The 17794-nt window shown below is 40.4% G+C and overlaps 1 protein-coding gene across 2 annotated transcripts in view; it reads left to right on the top strand.

The window, feature by feature from the left end:
• The window catches only part of LOC149232975 (2-alkenal reductase (NADP(+)-dependent)-like), a 280994-nt gene that overhangs the window by 136688 nt on the left and 126512 nt on the right, over nt 1-17794 (top strand). For both annotated transcript variants that reach the window (XM_089379619.1, XM_089379618.1), the window contains exons 2-3: nt 8125-8367; nt 8950-9127. In XM_089379619.1, coding sequence (XP_089235745.1) covers nt 8140-8367; nt 8950-9127 — 406 coding nt within the window. In that variant the 5' untranslated portion in view covers nt 8125-8139. The remainder of the gene's footprint in view (nt 1-8124; nt 8368-8949; nt 9128-17794) is intronic.

Genomic DNA, 17794 nt, shown 5'->3' with positions numbered 1-17794 from the left:
GAACTTGTGTGCCTGATTTAGTTTATTAATGGAATGGTTGGTGTCGAATACCACCGAAAATGCACCCAATGTTTACAATGACAAATTCAAATGATATTGACTCATGTGAAGAGAATTGACTCACTTAATTGACTCAGTTGAGGAGAATTGACTCACTTTACCTCCTATAAATTCACAATTTGGGTGTCGGTTTCGATCGAGAATGTGCCTTTACAATTCAACTCAAATTTATTTGAATTTGTTTACAAGTTAACTCATAAATTATGATTTTGCAAGTTACACAATGACCAATTGTCATTGAATGTTGATGTAGTCTTTTGAAATGCATGAGTTTGTAGTTGCATTAACTTGATTGCCTTGCATGAATTTTCTTGTTGATGTAGAATGCTGATGTTGACAACTTTGATTATGTGTTGTAGTTGCGCAAATGCATGTGATTGTTTGTGCTTGATTGAATGTTCGTTGCAGCTTCTTAATTACAGTGCTTAGATTATGTGCTTGTTTCATTCACTTGCTTTAGACTCCTTGAGTGTGTTAGATAAGATAATTGTAGTGTCAAAACTAGACACAAAACATGCACAATCAATCACTACACAAGGGGTACCTAAGATTCCCTTATTCAATTCCGAGTGGATCTAGGGCACTTCAACACCACAAAAAATGTCTTTATTAAGTATTTGAGTATATCAACCTTTTATCTTTACAACATCTTCGTTGAAACTTCTTAAGAACAAAGTTTGAGAACTCCTTGGAGGCAAATTGTCTTCAAAAAATGGATATTCACTCACTCAATCTCTCTCAAAGTAAAATATTACTTTGGATTACAACAATAACTTTCTCTAAAAATATTTTACTTGCCACTCCAAATACAAAACACTTGTCGCTTCAAAATTATAAAATATAATTTCACCGTATCACTCCACAAAATCATACCTGATCTCTCCAAAATAAAAAATTTAATGCACCTCTTAAAAATTACTTTATTTCTCCACAAATATTACAAAATTCCTTATCACTCCAAAAAATCCTCCTTATTACAAATACTACAAAATTTGAAAATATAATTACAAAAAACTCCACCTTATCTCTCCATTAACATTAATCCCTTTTCAATTTCTTTTAAACTCTCATTTAAAAGAACTTTATGAAAATCTTTTAAGACATGAGTTAAAAGGTTAATGGAAGTAATTTATAAAGGGAATTCTTGTGGCCTTTTTGAAATGTGAAAGCACATACCCCACCAAAACAATATGTACGCACAACAAAAAAACTTTAACGCATTAATTCACTTATCTTCCACGCTATCTTTCTGGGCGGAATTTTAGGCACAATGCATCAACAATGTGAAAGTGGCTAGACTCTTCTTGATTCCTATCTCAGCAACAACTGGAAAATATGGAGCTCGTCCTCCACTTCTGTTGCCACTTCTTTCTACATTACAAAAACGCCGCCTGATAACACTGTCCTCTACGCTGCTTTAGTCTGAACGCTGACTAAAACTTCAATGGAAGGATTTTTATTTTATTTTTTTAACGTAGGTTTGTGCATCTTTTTGTAGCTGGAGGAAAGCGTTACACTAACTGAATTTTTTACACTTCGTAAGGTTATTTCTATCAACACAAGGCACTCTTTGTGGTTGGAGGGGGCATTGTTCAACCAAAAACCAAAACTTCACCGTTGGTCACCGCTGGCCCTTCAAATTTGAACCATACCCTTTGACTGGATTGTTGACTCCCGAGGCACTGAGATCACAACCATTAGAGACGCTCGAGCCTCATGAGTTCAAGAGAGCACGTCACTTCACAACTTCCCAACAGATCGCTCCACGCTTCAGCTGCACATAGAGAGAAATGTTACCTTTGATCCGATCTGATCCGATATAGTGAGAGAGAGGTCTTCTCCTTTTTTATTGCTCACGTTCTCCCCTGAGATCACTCCATTCGCAGGGGTGGCTTACTCAATGGATTAATTCGTTCCTCTTCTCTAGTGCACCATGCTATTGGCACAAACAGGCAACCACCACGAAATTTAACAGAGCGATACAACTGTGATCAACAGTGAGATTGTCGAGCAGAAATGCAGGACTACGATGGTGGCTTCAAGATGATGGCGGTCTTCTCGCTGAAGGAGGGATTCGATTTTGTTATTTTTATGTCTCTCACAACAAATATTGAGAGCGCCTTTAACAGATTTGTCATTCGAATGTTGGTCAAACGAAGGGAGATTCGATGCGCTAGAGACTCAACTACCTGAGGCTTGATCCAAAACACGACAAGCTACTTAAAACACGCAGATAGATCAACAAAAGAAATGGCAGATCACCAGATATCCGAAGCTCGCCAACAAGCTTTCTTAGTCGTTTCCTCATGCCAGTGGTCACGATAAAGGGGCAGATATGATTCTCCACTTTCGATCCTCACCTAGAGATGGCAGGCACAAAAAAAATACCTCTGCTCAGTGCTCCACAACTCGCCTTCGAGGACACTACCCTCACTTAACCGACAACACACACAGGCCTCTGATCCCACGCTTCGATACCACATGTAGAATATTTAACTTCAAAATTTGCTCAGAAAACTACAAAGAAACCACATAAAAATAATACATAGTGTTTGAATGCACAATCGATTTCTCAACAACTCTTCATTAGATGGACGTAAAGACAACATTCCTCCATGGTATGTTACATGAAGAAGTGTACGTTGAGCAACCACAAGGATTTGAAGTAGTGGACCAAAGGACACATGTTTGTAGATTGAATAAAGCATTGTGTGGTTCAAAGCAATCCCCCAGAGCATGGTACACATGCATAGATAGTTATTTGGTAAGGCTAGGATTCACAAGAAGTAATGTCTATCCCAACCTCTACTTCGAGGTACTCCAAGGTATTGTGAAAGTTTCTGAATCTACACATCAGAAATCCTACTGCAATCACTTGTTTATATCTCCTACTTGTTTTTATATTCAACAAGTGATTTAATTATTTAAACGCTGATGAAAAACACTACTGCAGATTACACTGACCTACATATCATAAACTGAAATAGATATGAAACAAACACACAAGGGACACCATTATTTTTGGACAAACGTCCCTGGAAAAACCCAATGCGGGAAAACTGATGCAGTAGCTCTGAGGGTTTTCTATTATTAAGCAGTAGTTCTGAATACAACTCTAGATGCCCTCTCGGTTATCTAGTTACAGAGATAAGATATACTGGCAGAAACCTAAGTGAGATTACCTCACTTCACCCGACAAAATCCCTTTGATCCAGAAACTGCACTGATAATCCCCAGCTACAACTGCGGTGCCCCTTTGCAGTAGTTGCATGGGCCTGCGTGGAGCACTCTGAGACACTGCGTCAGCTCTGCTCTGCCTCCTGGAGCTCTGACGTCAGCCTTCTCAGCTGATCCTACTGCTCCTCGACTGAATTCAGACTTTAGCAAGAGGGCAACGCTTCCCCTACGTTGGCACTGCGTCAAGCAATGCATGGGCCCTCCTGTCCTAGCGTCAGCCTCCCCTGGTCTGCATTGCCTCCTCTGGTGTATCTTTGCCTCTCTCTACTAAGTATTCGGGGTCCCGGAGAAGATCATCCAAGCCCAACTATCCTTGCCCCTCAGCAAACCACGCCCCAGAAAAATCGAACTGATTTGATCAACTTGGTGTTTCTCGAACTGACCCTCAAGCCTCCTCTTATACTTTTCTTGTTGATGAATCAACGGCCGAGATTAAGTCCCTAATCAGTGGCTACGATTAAAACAGATTTGATCCTCATCACTTAGAAGTTTCTCACCCATATTCTTATTAATACCCATTAATATTTTTATTTTCCTAAGTTTAGTCTTAGGAACCCATTAAAAATATTAATCATTTTAATAACTCCTCATCTGGGTGGAATTTCTCCAAACGATATCTGGGTCTTGGAGATCTCATGTGTTCTAGCCCCTCCACAAAATTTCGGAGCTAGAGCACATCCGATGCTACCCAAAATCAACACTCCCTCTTAGCGAGGAATGTGCTCTAGCAATACTTCTCAATAGAAGTATTACACTGATCCACTCCATCAGTCCTCTGTGCTACTGATGCTTGGCCTGCTGCCATTCATCCACTGCACTGTTTCATTTGTATTGTAGCTCCCTCTCAAAATGCTGCATCACGCTGCCCATAGCACTGCCATTGCTAACTGTTGCACTACAACTCAGTTGCTGAGAAGTAAGAAACTAAAAAGCCACCCAAAAAAAAGCAGACATGCTGGTCAGTATGGATTCCTCGTGATGCGGAATCTACCTCTGATGCTAATCTGTGCTGACCCTCTGCTGCTACTGCGCTGCTGCAATCTGCTTTGTGCCTCCCATGCTGCTGCAACCTCCACTGCACTGCTTCAAACTCTGGCACTCTAGCTCTAGCATTGTTGCTCCATCATCCCTCGCAGCAGCTGACTCCCGTCATTCTGCTACTGTCATTAAGGGCTCCCGTTGTCATATGTGATCTAAGAGTTTGGGCATCTGAAGGATCCTGCCCCTGTGTAGTCCTCCCAACTACAACTCGATGTCGCCCCACCTCTTCTCCAGAGGTGCATGAGCACTCATGGCACAATCCTTGTCATCATCCTCCTTGTTATCTTTCGCTGGAGCAACCTTCGAGTCAGACTTCTCTTCCTTGCCCTTCTTCCGAGGCACTGAGTGGTGAAATGTTCCAGTTCCCCACACCTGAAGCATCTGACTTTGGTTATATGCTTTTTCTTCCTTTTTTGTTTCCCTTGTTGTCCCGATGATACGATAGATGCATCCTCCTCCTCCTCCTTCTCGACCCAGGCTCCTTTGCTGCTATTGCCTGCCTTGGTTAGCCTCCTGATCTCTTCCTGTTGAAGAGCTACCCACATCTCCTCCCAACTGGGGAGAGAAGCTCTGCCCAAGATACTCTGGACAAATGTCTCCTAGTCTTCAGTGACTGCATTCAGAGTAGTCCTGACCATGAACTCAGGATCTGGTGTAGACCCCATGGAAGTCAGTTGGTCTCGAATCCCTTGCAACCTGAGGAGGAAGGGATCGATCTCTTCTCCCTTCTGCATCTGGTACTGTCTCAGTTGATTCTCCAATAGCATCTTCCGTTGAACGAAAGTCCCCTGGTACAAGGTGGTCAGCGTCTCCCACATCTCCCTTGTTGTTTACTTCTTAGGAATGTGTGGGACCACATGATATTTGACCCCATCTAAAATCATGCATTTAGCCTTCTGCTTGAGCCTCGTATTTCTTGAGAGGATCAGCATCGACTGGTATAGCCACCACTTTCAAGGCATAATCCTTAATGTGATTCTTGTCCAAGACTGCCAGGATCCTGGCCTTCCAAATGACAAAGTTGGATGCTCCATCCAATCTGTCTTGATCCCTCAGTCCATTGACTGCTATCTCTGTTCAAACAAGTGTAGAACATATTCTCTTCCCCCTCTCTTATTGCTGCCCCAGTAAGACTCGGATTTGGATTTCTTTGGCGCTAGAAATCCTTTAAGGAACAAGTTCTTTCGAGACTCACTCGGAGTCCTGATTTCCTTCACGGAAATACTCCCGCCAAATAATGTTGAATCACCCCTTATCCAATCCTCCTTTGCTATTTCTCAGCAACGCAGACCAAGATTTCTTTTGGTAAGAAATCCATTAAGGCAGTGACTCCCTCTACCTTGGTTTCGTCTCCACAGACAATGTTCTGCAACAACAGCGACAACGTCCCACCAGCACCTTAGATCTGATTTGCACTGCTCCTCCAGCCCCGACAACTGAGTGATTTGAGCCTCTCAAGCTCTACGCTAGCCCAGAGAGCCGACGTAGTCACTGTGTGAGCTCCTCTCGAGTACTGCGTTTTGGGAAATTCCACCCAGAAACAATTTTATTAAAATAATTAATTATTTTTAATGGGACCCTAAGTCTAAACTTAGGAAAATAAAATAATTAATGGTATTAGTCTAACTGTGGGTGTAACTTCTAGAAGAAAACGAGGATCAAGCATAAATTATCTTAGCCATTGATTAGCTTCTAATCTGGGTTGTTGAATGTCAACAAGGAGATTATTTAAGGAATCTTCAGGGTCATTTGGATGATACATAGAGAGTTGATCTGTCAGATCGAATTGTTGAAGCTAGAGGCAGCGCAGTGATTTGTGGTGATCACGTAGAGAGGGGTAGAGGGAGTTTTGGTTGGAGGATTTTCTTTGGAGCCAAGAATACTTAGCAGAGAGGCAGAGAGAAACATAGAGGAGGTAGCGCAGAGGGCAGAGAGGGTGACACAAAGCCAAGAAGGGCTCACGGAGGCCCCACACAAAGCGGCGCAGAGGCCTCCAGCGTAGAAGTCTAAGTTTGCTGAGGATGACATTTCTGAGGCGTGAGGGCTGGAAAAGGCTTATGAGGGAAAATTGATTCCCAATTGAGCTGACGCAGGGCTATAGAGGCTGACACAGAGGCAGTGTAGAAGTAGTTGGGGAACTTGTTGGTTTAGCTGTCGGATCAGCCAGGACTTGTAGTGTAGAGTGAGGTAATCTTACCAGTTTCTTCTGCTAAGTGATATTCTCTATAACTGGATTGCTGGGAAGGCATCTAGTAGTTGTATTCATAAATACTTCAGTTTAATAATAAAAACCCTCAGATCTATTGCACCGGTTTTCCCACATTGGGTTTTAACGGGGATGTTTGTCCAAAAATAACTGTCATTTGTGTGTATCTTTCTCTATTGTTCAGTTTCTTGTTTTTGCATATTATTTAAGTGGTGTAGGCTGCAGTGTATGTATTTCGATGTTTGCCGTAGGAAACTGCAAATAACTTGTTCATGTAAATCTAACAAGTAGGAGAAATATCATCAGTGCTGCAGTAGGAATTCCCAGGTTTAAGGAATTTTCACAGCCACTTGGTCTAGTAGTTTCCCCTTTGGAACCCCTCCTAGGAACCCTGCTAGATTGAGTGGTAACAGGCCCAATTAAGAGCATCTTAGGTGTGCCATTGTTGGTTTTCATGGTTCTGCAAATCTTTTCACAAAAGAGACTTTTCCTTGCCAATATTTTGGTAGTAGACCTAGCTAAAAGGCCAAACTTATTCATTCAGAGATTGGAACTTCCAAATCTGTCATGATGCCAAATCCCAGGTATGTCAAGGCTGCTCAAACTGCCAACTAATAAACGTAAACACAACCTGCCAAACAACCCACGCCCTCTTAATGGGGGAGAACCTGAAATCAGGAAAGCTTGTGTATTTCCTATTATGTCACACAACTGGAAAGGACCTTTAGTATCCTGAATGGGATGAGTGTGTTGAATCTGCCATTAAACCAAAACTTGCTAAGGTGCTTCCATCTCCACAGCTTGCAGTACTCATTTACCAGCAAGAGTTGCCCCTTGTGCTCTCTAGTAATCTTTCATGATAGAATGCCGGCCTTGGGTTCTTGAGATGTTTTAGAGTTTGCTTTTTTTGCATTCTAAATATTACTTTCTGAGGATATCATGACTGCTTTTGTTTTGGATCTGAATCTTAATTTTAAAGGTAATTTTATGCTATATTTTAAGAGAATTTAAATGATAGACATCTGCATACATGTTAACTATCATGCAAACAGGTACTAGACATGATAAATCAGTTGCGTTCTGAAATTTCTTAGAGTTTACTAAACATAAATTGTCCTTTTCTTTTTTGTCTTCTATGTTGGCTCACTCCATTTTCTTGTAAGCTGATTTTTTATTTTTATATCGTTTAAAAAGATTGTTTAGTTTAGTTCTTTTTAAGAAGAATGATATTTTCTGTGAATCTTGCTTTTTTTGGTCTCTTAATCTCAATTTTTAAGGTACTTTTATATCATATTTTTGAAGAGACTTACATGATAGACATCTACTGTATATTTATTAACTATCAGGCTAGCAAATACTATACTCGATAAACCTACTGCTGTCTGACATTTCTTCAAGTTTGCCAATATTAATTGGCCTTCTCTTTCCTTTTGGCTTACATTTTCTTGTAAACTATTTTTTTGTAAAGTCTTTTGAGAAGAACTTTAGCTTTTTTTTATAAGAATGATGATACTTTCTCATGTTATCAAAGGTGATGAGTGTAATGACATTTTAAATTTATATGGACCAATTTATTGCAGGTTCTCTCTACTGAAATGGCACATAATGAAGTGGATAATAAACAAGTTATTTTCAAGGACTACTTTACTGGGATGCCCAAGGTGTCTGATATGTTATTAAAATCTACAAAACTTCCTTTGCAACTGAAAGATGGATCACAAGATGTACTTGTAAAGAATTTGTATTTATCGTGTGATCCTTACATGCGGTCCCGCATGAGAAATAGAGCTGCTTATGTTACAGCTACCTTTACACCTGGATCGGTAAGAGATGGTTCTGTTTGTTTTGCATCTATGCTGTTGAACTAAATCTATTTCATGTTCAAATATGCCCAGTCTTTACTCATTTGCAAATTTGCATGCCTAGAACATCTCCCGTGAAAACAATGAAATGAAGTGGCAATGATAAGCTGTTTTGAACCCAATATATGAATCTCGAGGTATCGATTTTTTTCTTTTCTAATCGATTGAGAATCTTAAATTCTTCTAGCGTTGCTTGCAAATGACTTCTATGGTCACTAAATAAAATAAATTACTTTAGGTAAGTTAACTTGCAGTAGTTTCTGGCATGAACCATATGACATCAAACCTGCTATTTATATGATGGAAAGTTTCTCTGTCTAAAACAGTTTTCTATCTAGTTAAAAGATTCTACCCTCAATCTAAGTTTTTCATTTTATGATATTGCTTTCATCACCCTTTTGTAATGAATGGAAGTACGTTTTCTTGTTCTAGATCAGGATTTAGTTTGATGCAATGCGAAACATGTAACCAAAAATTCATTGTATTATTAGTATCTCAACTAAGAAGCTGGCATTCCATTATTCATGATATTTCAATATGCAGGTGATAACTAGCTATGGTGTTTCCAAGGTTGTTATTTCAAATCATCCAAACTTCAAAGAAGATGATTTGGTAATCGGTATTACTGGATGGGAAGAATACAGCATAATACCTGGGGCCAATAACTTGCAGAAGATCAAAGATACAGATCTACCTATCTCATATTATTTGGGAGTTTTAGGTAATTGTGGAATTGGAAACCTTTATTGTCAAACCATTTTTGTTGAAGAATATGTTCCAAAAATATTATATCAAAATCATTATGGTCCATGCTAATTGTTTTACTACCTCTATTTTTTTTGGAGAAAGCTTATTTCCTAAAATTTTGGGCTTTCTTCATATGAGTGGCTACCTTATAATTCGATTACATCAAACCATAGTTATTACCACTTCTCATAGAATGGGAGATTTCTTTTTCTATGATTTTAAAAGTTATATTGAAATTCACAATTCTCTGATGTTCTTTTTGTCATCTGATACATATTTCTAAAATAATTACACATGCCTTCAAGTTATCAACACTTCTAGGATCACAAAAACCATGGCTCAGAGGCATTGACTGAAGTAGTGAATATCCTTCTTGAAAGCAACACATTTATGTTTTTCCCACTTGGATTTCATCTTGTTTTAACAAAATCATTCTTTACGTGGCAATGGAAACATTGTTATATGATCTAACAACCAAGAGCCATGCTGCCACAATATGATAAAGTTCTGTTTATGAAGATAATGATACTGATATCAAGGTTGGAGAAAGGGTTAGGGTATGGATGTCAAGGCATCGATGAGATGCTGCAAAACAACTGAACCCTTATCACAGAATTTGGATGGCCTTACTAACTTAAAACCTTAACAGATTAATCCTTGAGCATAGCCCAAAAGTCTTTTATATTAGACATAGATAAATTATGAGGTAGACAACTGTTACTTGCCAAGGTTTGAAGAGTACCTTAAGATACAAATAATGAGCCGAGATACTGTCACTTGAATAATGCCAATAGGTTTGAAATTGCTTAAGTCTTCTACCATAAAAGAGTCTTCAAATTAAATGCTGCCAGAATTCTATAAACGTTAGAGTTTGAGTTCTCAAATCAAGCTTAGATTGTTGCAGAGAAAGGTCATTCAAGAAGAAAGGTCGAATTGCCTTGAAAATCAAAACATCTTCCTTTCTCTACAGTCCCTACACAGACTTTTGCATGAAGGTCAGCTCTAAACTATGACAGATGTATATGTATATATATATATATATATATATATATATATATATAGATATATATATATCCCCTAAAGACTGATGCAGGAGATAGTGTCATTCGGTCACTGTACAAGCTGTAAATTACACCCAAACTTGGTTCTTCGTTCTGAATGATTGTCCAAAATGTATGCTGCAGAGGGTAATTAAGGCCATCCTCTGCTATAGCTCAAGTCAATCAACAGTTTTCATAAATGGAGGTATAAATGCTCGACCAAATTGTAATCTTGAACTGACCATGCATTAGCAGCCACTGAAACTTCAAGTCTTCACTGAGACTGACAACACATCTCCACAGGTCGAACCTTTCAGTGAAAAGACCACATCACAGGAGTTGACAATATACACATTGTCTCTGTCTTAGATCGGGTTAGTCATTTACGCACCAAGTATGCATAAGAGTCACGCTTATACGTTGGTTTTATTACTTGAATCTGCCTCAGAATTTTGAATATTTTATTTTATACACTCGGTCTCCGAAGAGGGACGATGGCGCCAATCCTCAGAGCAGTGCAAAGTTGGAAAGACTTGGCCGCAGAGAAATAAAGACTCTGAGACCAATCACATCATTGATCTCATTTCATTCTAGATCACATCAGATCATTCGAAGGTGCTTCACGATATCTGTGTGAAAATTCTTAAACCGGAATCCCTACTGCAGCAAACTGATGTTACTTCTACTTGTTAATCCATACAAGTTATTTACTGTGTTCTATGGTAAATATCGAAGTAAATATTACTACAGCCTTCACTTAATTAAAATAATATGCCGAAACAAGAAACTGAACAGGAAAAGATACAACACAAGTGACACAGTTATTTTTGGACAAATGTCCCCAGAAAAGCCCAATGCGGGAAAACCGGTGCAACAGATCTGAGGGTTTTTATTTTTATGCAATAGTAAATCTGAATACAACTTCTGGATGCCTTCCCAGCAGTCGAGTTACAGAGAATATTAGTGACAGAGTGATATGAGAGATTATCTCACACTATCACTGGAAATCCTCGCTGATCCAGCGTCTGGATGACTGCCCTTGGCTGCCTTTGCGCAGTGTCTACGTCAGCCCAGCGTCAAACCCTCTAGGGACAACACCACTCCTCTAGCTGATCAATTTGTTGCCCAGGAACTTCTGTTTCTGCTTCCCGGTCTCACACCCCGGCTTCTAGTTCAGAATCAATCTCCCCAACAAATTTTCGGACTTCCTTTCGGCTTTTGCGCTGCCTCTGCGTTAGCCTACACTGCCTCTGCGTGGGTCAAGATAGCTCTGTGTCAGCCCCTCTAGCTCTGCGTTGCCACTGTTGAGTATTCTCCAGCCGGGAAATATTTCCCTTCGGATACTATCCCTGCCCTTCACTTCAAAAGCTCACCTTGAATTTCTCTCTAGTAGTTGCTCTGTTTCAGAAATTCGATCCTCTGAAATCTCTCTATGTATCTTCCAAATGACCCTCAAGCCTCCTTAAATAATCTTCTCGTTGACATTCAACGGCCCAAATTAGAAGCTAATCAATGGCTAAGATCATTTTTGCTTGATTCTCGTCTTTTCCTAGAAGTTACACCCACAGTTAGATTAATACCCATTAATATTTTTAATTTCCTAAGTTTAGACTGATGGTCCCATAAAAAATAATTAATTATTTTAATAAAACTATATCTGGGCGGAATTTCCCAAAACGCTTTCTAGGTTCTTTGGAATACATGTGCCCAAGCCTCCCTGCAAAATTTGAGACTTAGAGCACATCCGATGCTACCAGAAATCAACAATCTGGGCAGAGAATATTTCAAATATTTGATTACACCTTTTAATCATGTCATCTCGTATGTATATCATCTCAGATGTTCCAGTGCGGCTTAGTCATGTCAAGGTTGTTCACTTAGATGCTTCAAAATCAGTTAGTCCTTCAGACCAAAACGCATCCTTGTGAGCATAGTTTTAAAAACCGTTTTGAAAAACCGGTAACCGGTCAAACCGGCCGGTTAGCTAGCTGGCCGGTCGGAACCGGCCTAAAAACCCGGTTTAACCCATCACTTGCCCGATTTTTTGACCTAACCGGTAAAAACCGGCCGGTTTTGTCCTAAACCGGCCGGTTTTAGGCACAGACTCTGTGACTCTTCATGTTGCTCTTCTAAAGCCGGAGACAAGTTTGATTGTTGCTCAACACTTGTGCTTTGTGTCCTTTCTGCATTTTCCCCATTATTCCTTCCATGTTCTGAGCCTTTAGTCTCTCTTGCTATATTAATGAGTAAAGGATCTTCCTCTGTTTCCACATTCGCATCTGGAGAACTACTGGATTCTTTGTTCTTTTCATCTGTTGTTATTGTCAGCTCTGTTGTCTGCATGCTAACTGTTGGAAGCATCCCATCAATGCTTCTGCTCTCTGGCTCTTTTAGCTCTTGAACACCACTGCTTTCAAGTTCAACAACTTTTGCATCCCCTCTTTCTTCATTAGTAGCCTCCGCTGTTGCATCAATGACAGAAGTCCTATTGAATTCTTTATGAAGTTCTTCCTGTAGTCTTATTTGTTTTAATTCCACTGTATCATCCTTTGCATTAAAAGTCTTAATGACTGCTAGTGCTAAAATAGTAGGTTGAGCTATGTCGGATTCCTCATATTTCTCTTTCAATGATGGAGATGACACATTTAGTTGCTCATCAAAATCTATATTTTTATTATTCTGGTCAACTTTAATATCCTTGCATTCAATTTCCACATCTAGTACAGCCTCTGCTGCAACATTGTCAGCCTGAATGTCTTTTTTTATTGTTGTAGTTGTACATGATAGTTTGTGATGTTCTCCTGTTTGGAGTGTGGCATTTGTTCTATCCATCATTGGAATATTAGCGTTTGATGTTACTGCACTGGCAGGTGGTGCTGGATATGGGTCTTTACCCTTGTCTTCTAGAGGGTCCTGCTTTTTTTCATCATATATACTTGCTGTCTCTTCTGCTTTCCTGATCTTAATACTTTGAATATCCATGCATTGCCCCTGTGCTGCTGTATTTAATGCTGTAACATCTACCTCTTTTGTTGCATCAGTTGCTATTGGATCCAGGACTTTGTGCAGTTCACCTGAAGTAATTGTTGGGTCTGCTTCCCAGGCATTGTTCCTTGTATGAAGCATCTCTCCATCTTTTACTTCATTGATAAATGGAGCTGACTGCATTTTTTTATGTTGCTCTTCCAAAGCAGGAGACAAGGTCAACTGTTGCTTATCATCAACTGTGCTTTCTGTTTTTTCCACATTTCTCTTGTTACTGTTTTCATATCCCATACCTTTATCCTCTGTTGCTGCATCAATTTGTAGAACAGTTCCCTCTGTAGTCACATCACTAGCTAGAGCTCTACTGGTTTCTTTTTGCTGTTTATTTATTTGTTCTGCCAGGTATGCTATCTGTTCATTTTCTTTGGTCGGAAGTATCCCAACAACTTTTGTTGTTGTAATATTTGCTGGATTACTTTGTGATTTTGTCTGTTGATCTTCCATAGCTGGAGACAGAACTGTTTCTTGTTGGTGATGGACTTGTCGATGATATGTATTGCACTCGGTGCCATTTTGATATAATCACCTTTGCATGGTATATAAATGAGCAAACTTTGCATATTTTGTCTCTATTGGCTTGGAATCATGGTTTTACATCTTAAAAATAGTTTTGTTTCATTAAAAATTAATTATTTAATGTATTTTTTTAAAACCGGTTCGTTTAGACCAAACCAGTCCTGGTTAGACCGGTTCCGGTCGATAAACCGGTTCATTAGGTGGACCGGTCCGGTCACCGGTTCCGGTTTTAAAAACACTGCTTGTGAGACAGATCAAATAAATAAACATGTCTCCTGTACTAGTTGCTTATGAATCGTCAATCCTTCTTCAACCAAAGATTCAGACGAGAGCCCTCAATATCTGCTTCGATTTCTCTTGGTAGCAGGCATTCAGAATATCAATGTTAGATTCATACTTTGATGAGAAGAATTTGCTTTTCCAAAATGGGCACAGAACTTCTGTAATGAATTCTCCTTGGTTCATGGACCTTCAAAAGTTTCAACAATGGTCAGAGGATGAGAGAAACCAGGAGACATCAATAGATCAGGAGCCTTCTCATTTGTTGCAACGAGTTCCATCTTATTATGAGGAGGTCATTGGTTCGATTGAAAGATGGTTAATTGAAGGTGATCCAGATAGACTTAAAAATGATAAAGATCAGATGCAGGATAGAGAAAGACATGTCACGCATATCTTACATACTTCATCTGATAGCTTTGAAACAGAAAGTTCCACGTCATCAGTAATACAGCCTGCCACAGACAAAAAGCGCAAGAGAAAGAAAATGAGAAGAAGATTTGATGCATCAGACGACGACCGGTCAACTCTCCCTATGGTAGGATGACCTCCATTGATCTAGGATCAATGAAATTGATCTGAGATCAGTATGAGTGGTTTGAGACACTCTCTTGCGATATTGATCTAGGATCAATAAAACTGATTTCGGGTCAGTAAGAGTGATATGACACACTCTCTTCATATGGAACTGACTTCGGGTCAGTAGAGAATGGTATGAGACATTCTCGATCAATTCTTCTTCTTCATGGTTCAGCAGAGCAGAGCAGTGCAAGGCACCGATGGCAGAGATAGTATAATCAGACATATGGATGAGTGGATAGAGTTCTCCCTAGTTGAGAGGGAGTGTTAAAATTGTTGACTAGGGCCAAACTTCATGTGTGTTATCTTATTTATGGCAGCTGATATTTTTCTTGGATCCCTTTCATCAAGAGGTGTAGGATTGATCTAAAGATCATCCGATTCTGATATGTATTCATGGATTTATGAATTTATTTGTGTTATAAGACAATTCGTCAAGGTCAGCCAACAGCCAAATAAACCCTACATGTGCTCAACGTTTTAGTATAAAGGGAGATGACTTGAGAGTCATTTCACACACACTTCTATCTTGATTTCTCTCCACTTGTCTTGGGTTTTGGTGGAAGAGAAATCTAGGAGTGGTAGCCCTAGATGATTGAGGAAGAAAGGCTACTCTAGACACACATGGAAGGTTGCCCTAGACGCAGATGGAAGGCTGCCCTAGACACACATGGAAGGTTACCCTAAACGCAGATGGAAGAGAGGCTGCCCTAGACACACATGGAAGGCTGCCCTAGACAAACATGGAAGGTTGCCCTAGACGCAGATGGAAGGCTGCCCTAGACACACATGGAAGGTTGCCCTAGACGCAGATGGAAGGCTGCCCTAGATGCAGATAGAAGGCTGCCCTAATGCAGACCTAAAGCAACCCTAACATTGGACGCCCTAATGCAATCCTAAGGTCTGAAATATAGTGCGAATTTGGAGCAAGGAAGGCTGAGGCAGGTCCGAGTTTGTGGATTGTTTTGGGTGCAGATTTTAGAGAAGAAGAGTTGCAGCTCTTAGTCATTACATGAGGCAAGAAGGATGGCTTGAGGTGACACATTGGAGCTATCTTACCATGCAAATCAGGCCGCAGACTGGTGGTGATTTTCATGATTGTTTCATGCATGATATTGGGGTGTATATCTCTATTTATAGGGACACAGTAAGGGACTATTACAGCAGCTATTGGGTGAGAAAGGACCTCCTAACTAGGTTGCAGTCATCTGTAAGGACAGCAAGGAAAACAAGGGTATTCTCCTTATACGTTAGGCTTGTTGGTGTGCCCTAACTAGTCAAGTACATGCACAGAACCATAGGCAGAAATCAGTAGTAGCATGCAGCGAATTGAGCGTTGTTTTTAGACTGATAGTTAGATGCATGGGACAACAAGGAAACTAGTACAATAGTGCTAATATATGGGATAGCAAGGTACATTGTGCTGTCAAGATATATGGGACAGAAAGGTACATAGTGCTGTGAAGATATATGGGATAGAAAGGTACATAGTGCTATCAAGATATATGGGACAGTAGTGTTGTATAGATACATGGGACAACTGTGACATGGCTGCAAAGGCACATCGATAGCAGTAAGCATTGGGACAGGAGCAAGACATGGTGCTGCAATAGCAATTGGGACAACAGTATGGTAAGCAAGGTGCAACAGGCACATGGTGGAAAAACAAGGTGTAGCAATGGAACATGAGGGTACATGGTGCAGTATAGTGATGGATACTGTCATGATTGATGAAGCATGATAAGATGTAGCATTGTGATGATTGGTGGAGTATGGTGCAACATGGTGAGGTGCAACATGATGACAAGATGCAACACGATGATAAGTGAAGGAGTCATCTTCGACAATCAGTTGAAGCAGGATGTCTTCAACTGATCTCATGTATCATCTTCTTAGAGATGATCTATGCTCTTATCTAGATAAGTCAAAGTGTTGACTTCTGTTGTAAATGTACTATCTCTCTCTCTCTTTATGCTGAACTATTGAAGAACATATAAGAAGAATTGATCAAGGATTTCCCCACATTGGGGTTTGTCCCTGGTTAGCGCCACATCTTGTGTCCTCTTGTCTTGGCTTGTCTTCTGCGATTTATGTTTATGTTCTATCTGCAATTTACTTTAATGCTGATGTGATTGCTAATTTGGAAAAGATATTGAGCTAACTGTGAAAATTGAAATAAATTGCTCTAAGCATAAAACATACCTAAACTTAACAATCATGCTACTGCTAGCCGTTACTACACTACAACTTAGTTACTGAGAAGTAAGTAACTGATCCACCCAACTACTGACATCCCTATTAGGTTATAAACACTCTCGATGTTGAAGCTCTCTTGCCACTATCAAGTGCTCCCTCTACTGCCTCTGCGCTGCTGCAACAACTCCCTGCCTCTCACACCGTTGCAAACCACTCTGTGCCACCCTGCGTTGTTGCAACCTCCTCTGTGCCTCTCGCACTATTGCAGCCTGCTAGCTCTGCACTGCTGCAACAACTCCCTGCCTCTCACACCGTTGCAAACCACTCCGTGCCATCTTGCATTGTTGCAACCTCCTCAGTGCCTGTCACACTACTACAGCCTGCTAACTCTGCACTGCCTAAGACTACTGCACTGTAGCACTCTCTGTCACTTCATCTGCATCTGCCAGTCCTGCTACTCTTTCTTCGGGGCTCCCGTAGCAAGGTATAATCCAAGATTTGGGGCACCTCAAGGATCCTGCCCCTCATCGCTTGTAGTCCTCCTGACTACAACTCGATGTCTCCCCACCTCTTCTCTAGAGGTATGTGAGCACTCATGGCACAATCGTCATCGTCCTCTACCTCCTTTTCCGCCTTCGTTGACGCTGTCTTGGAGTCAGAAGCCTCTCCCTTAGTTTTCTTTCTCGGACACTGGTTCACATAATGACCCAGTTCCCCACAGTTGAAGCATTTAACCTTGGAGAGGTCCTTTTTCTTTCTCTTCTTCTGCTTCCCCACAGATGCCAAAGCTGCATCTTCTTCCTCTTCCTTCTTGATTCGGACTCCTTTACTACTACTTCCCGTCTTGCTCAACCTTCTGATCTCTTCTTGGGGAAGAGTCGCCCACAATTCTTCCCAATCTGGAAGATTTGCCCTGCCCAGAATGCTCTGGACGAATGTCTCCCACTCCTCGGAGATTACGTTTAGAGCGGTCCTTACCATCAACT

The sequence above is a fragment of the Pinus tabuliformis genome, chromosome J (genome assembly GCF_031772625.1).
Source record: "Pinus tabuliformis cultivar Carrire ecotype Pingquan chromosome J, CPIR1, whole genome shotgun sequence".
Taxonomy (NCBI): domain Eukaryota; kingdom Viridiplantae; phylum Streptophyta; class Pinopsida; order Pinales; family Pinaceae; genus Pinus; species Pinus tabuliformis.
The sequence above is the reverse complement of the archived record's forward strand: the minus strand, read 5'-3'. Positions and strand labels throughout refer to the sequence as shown.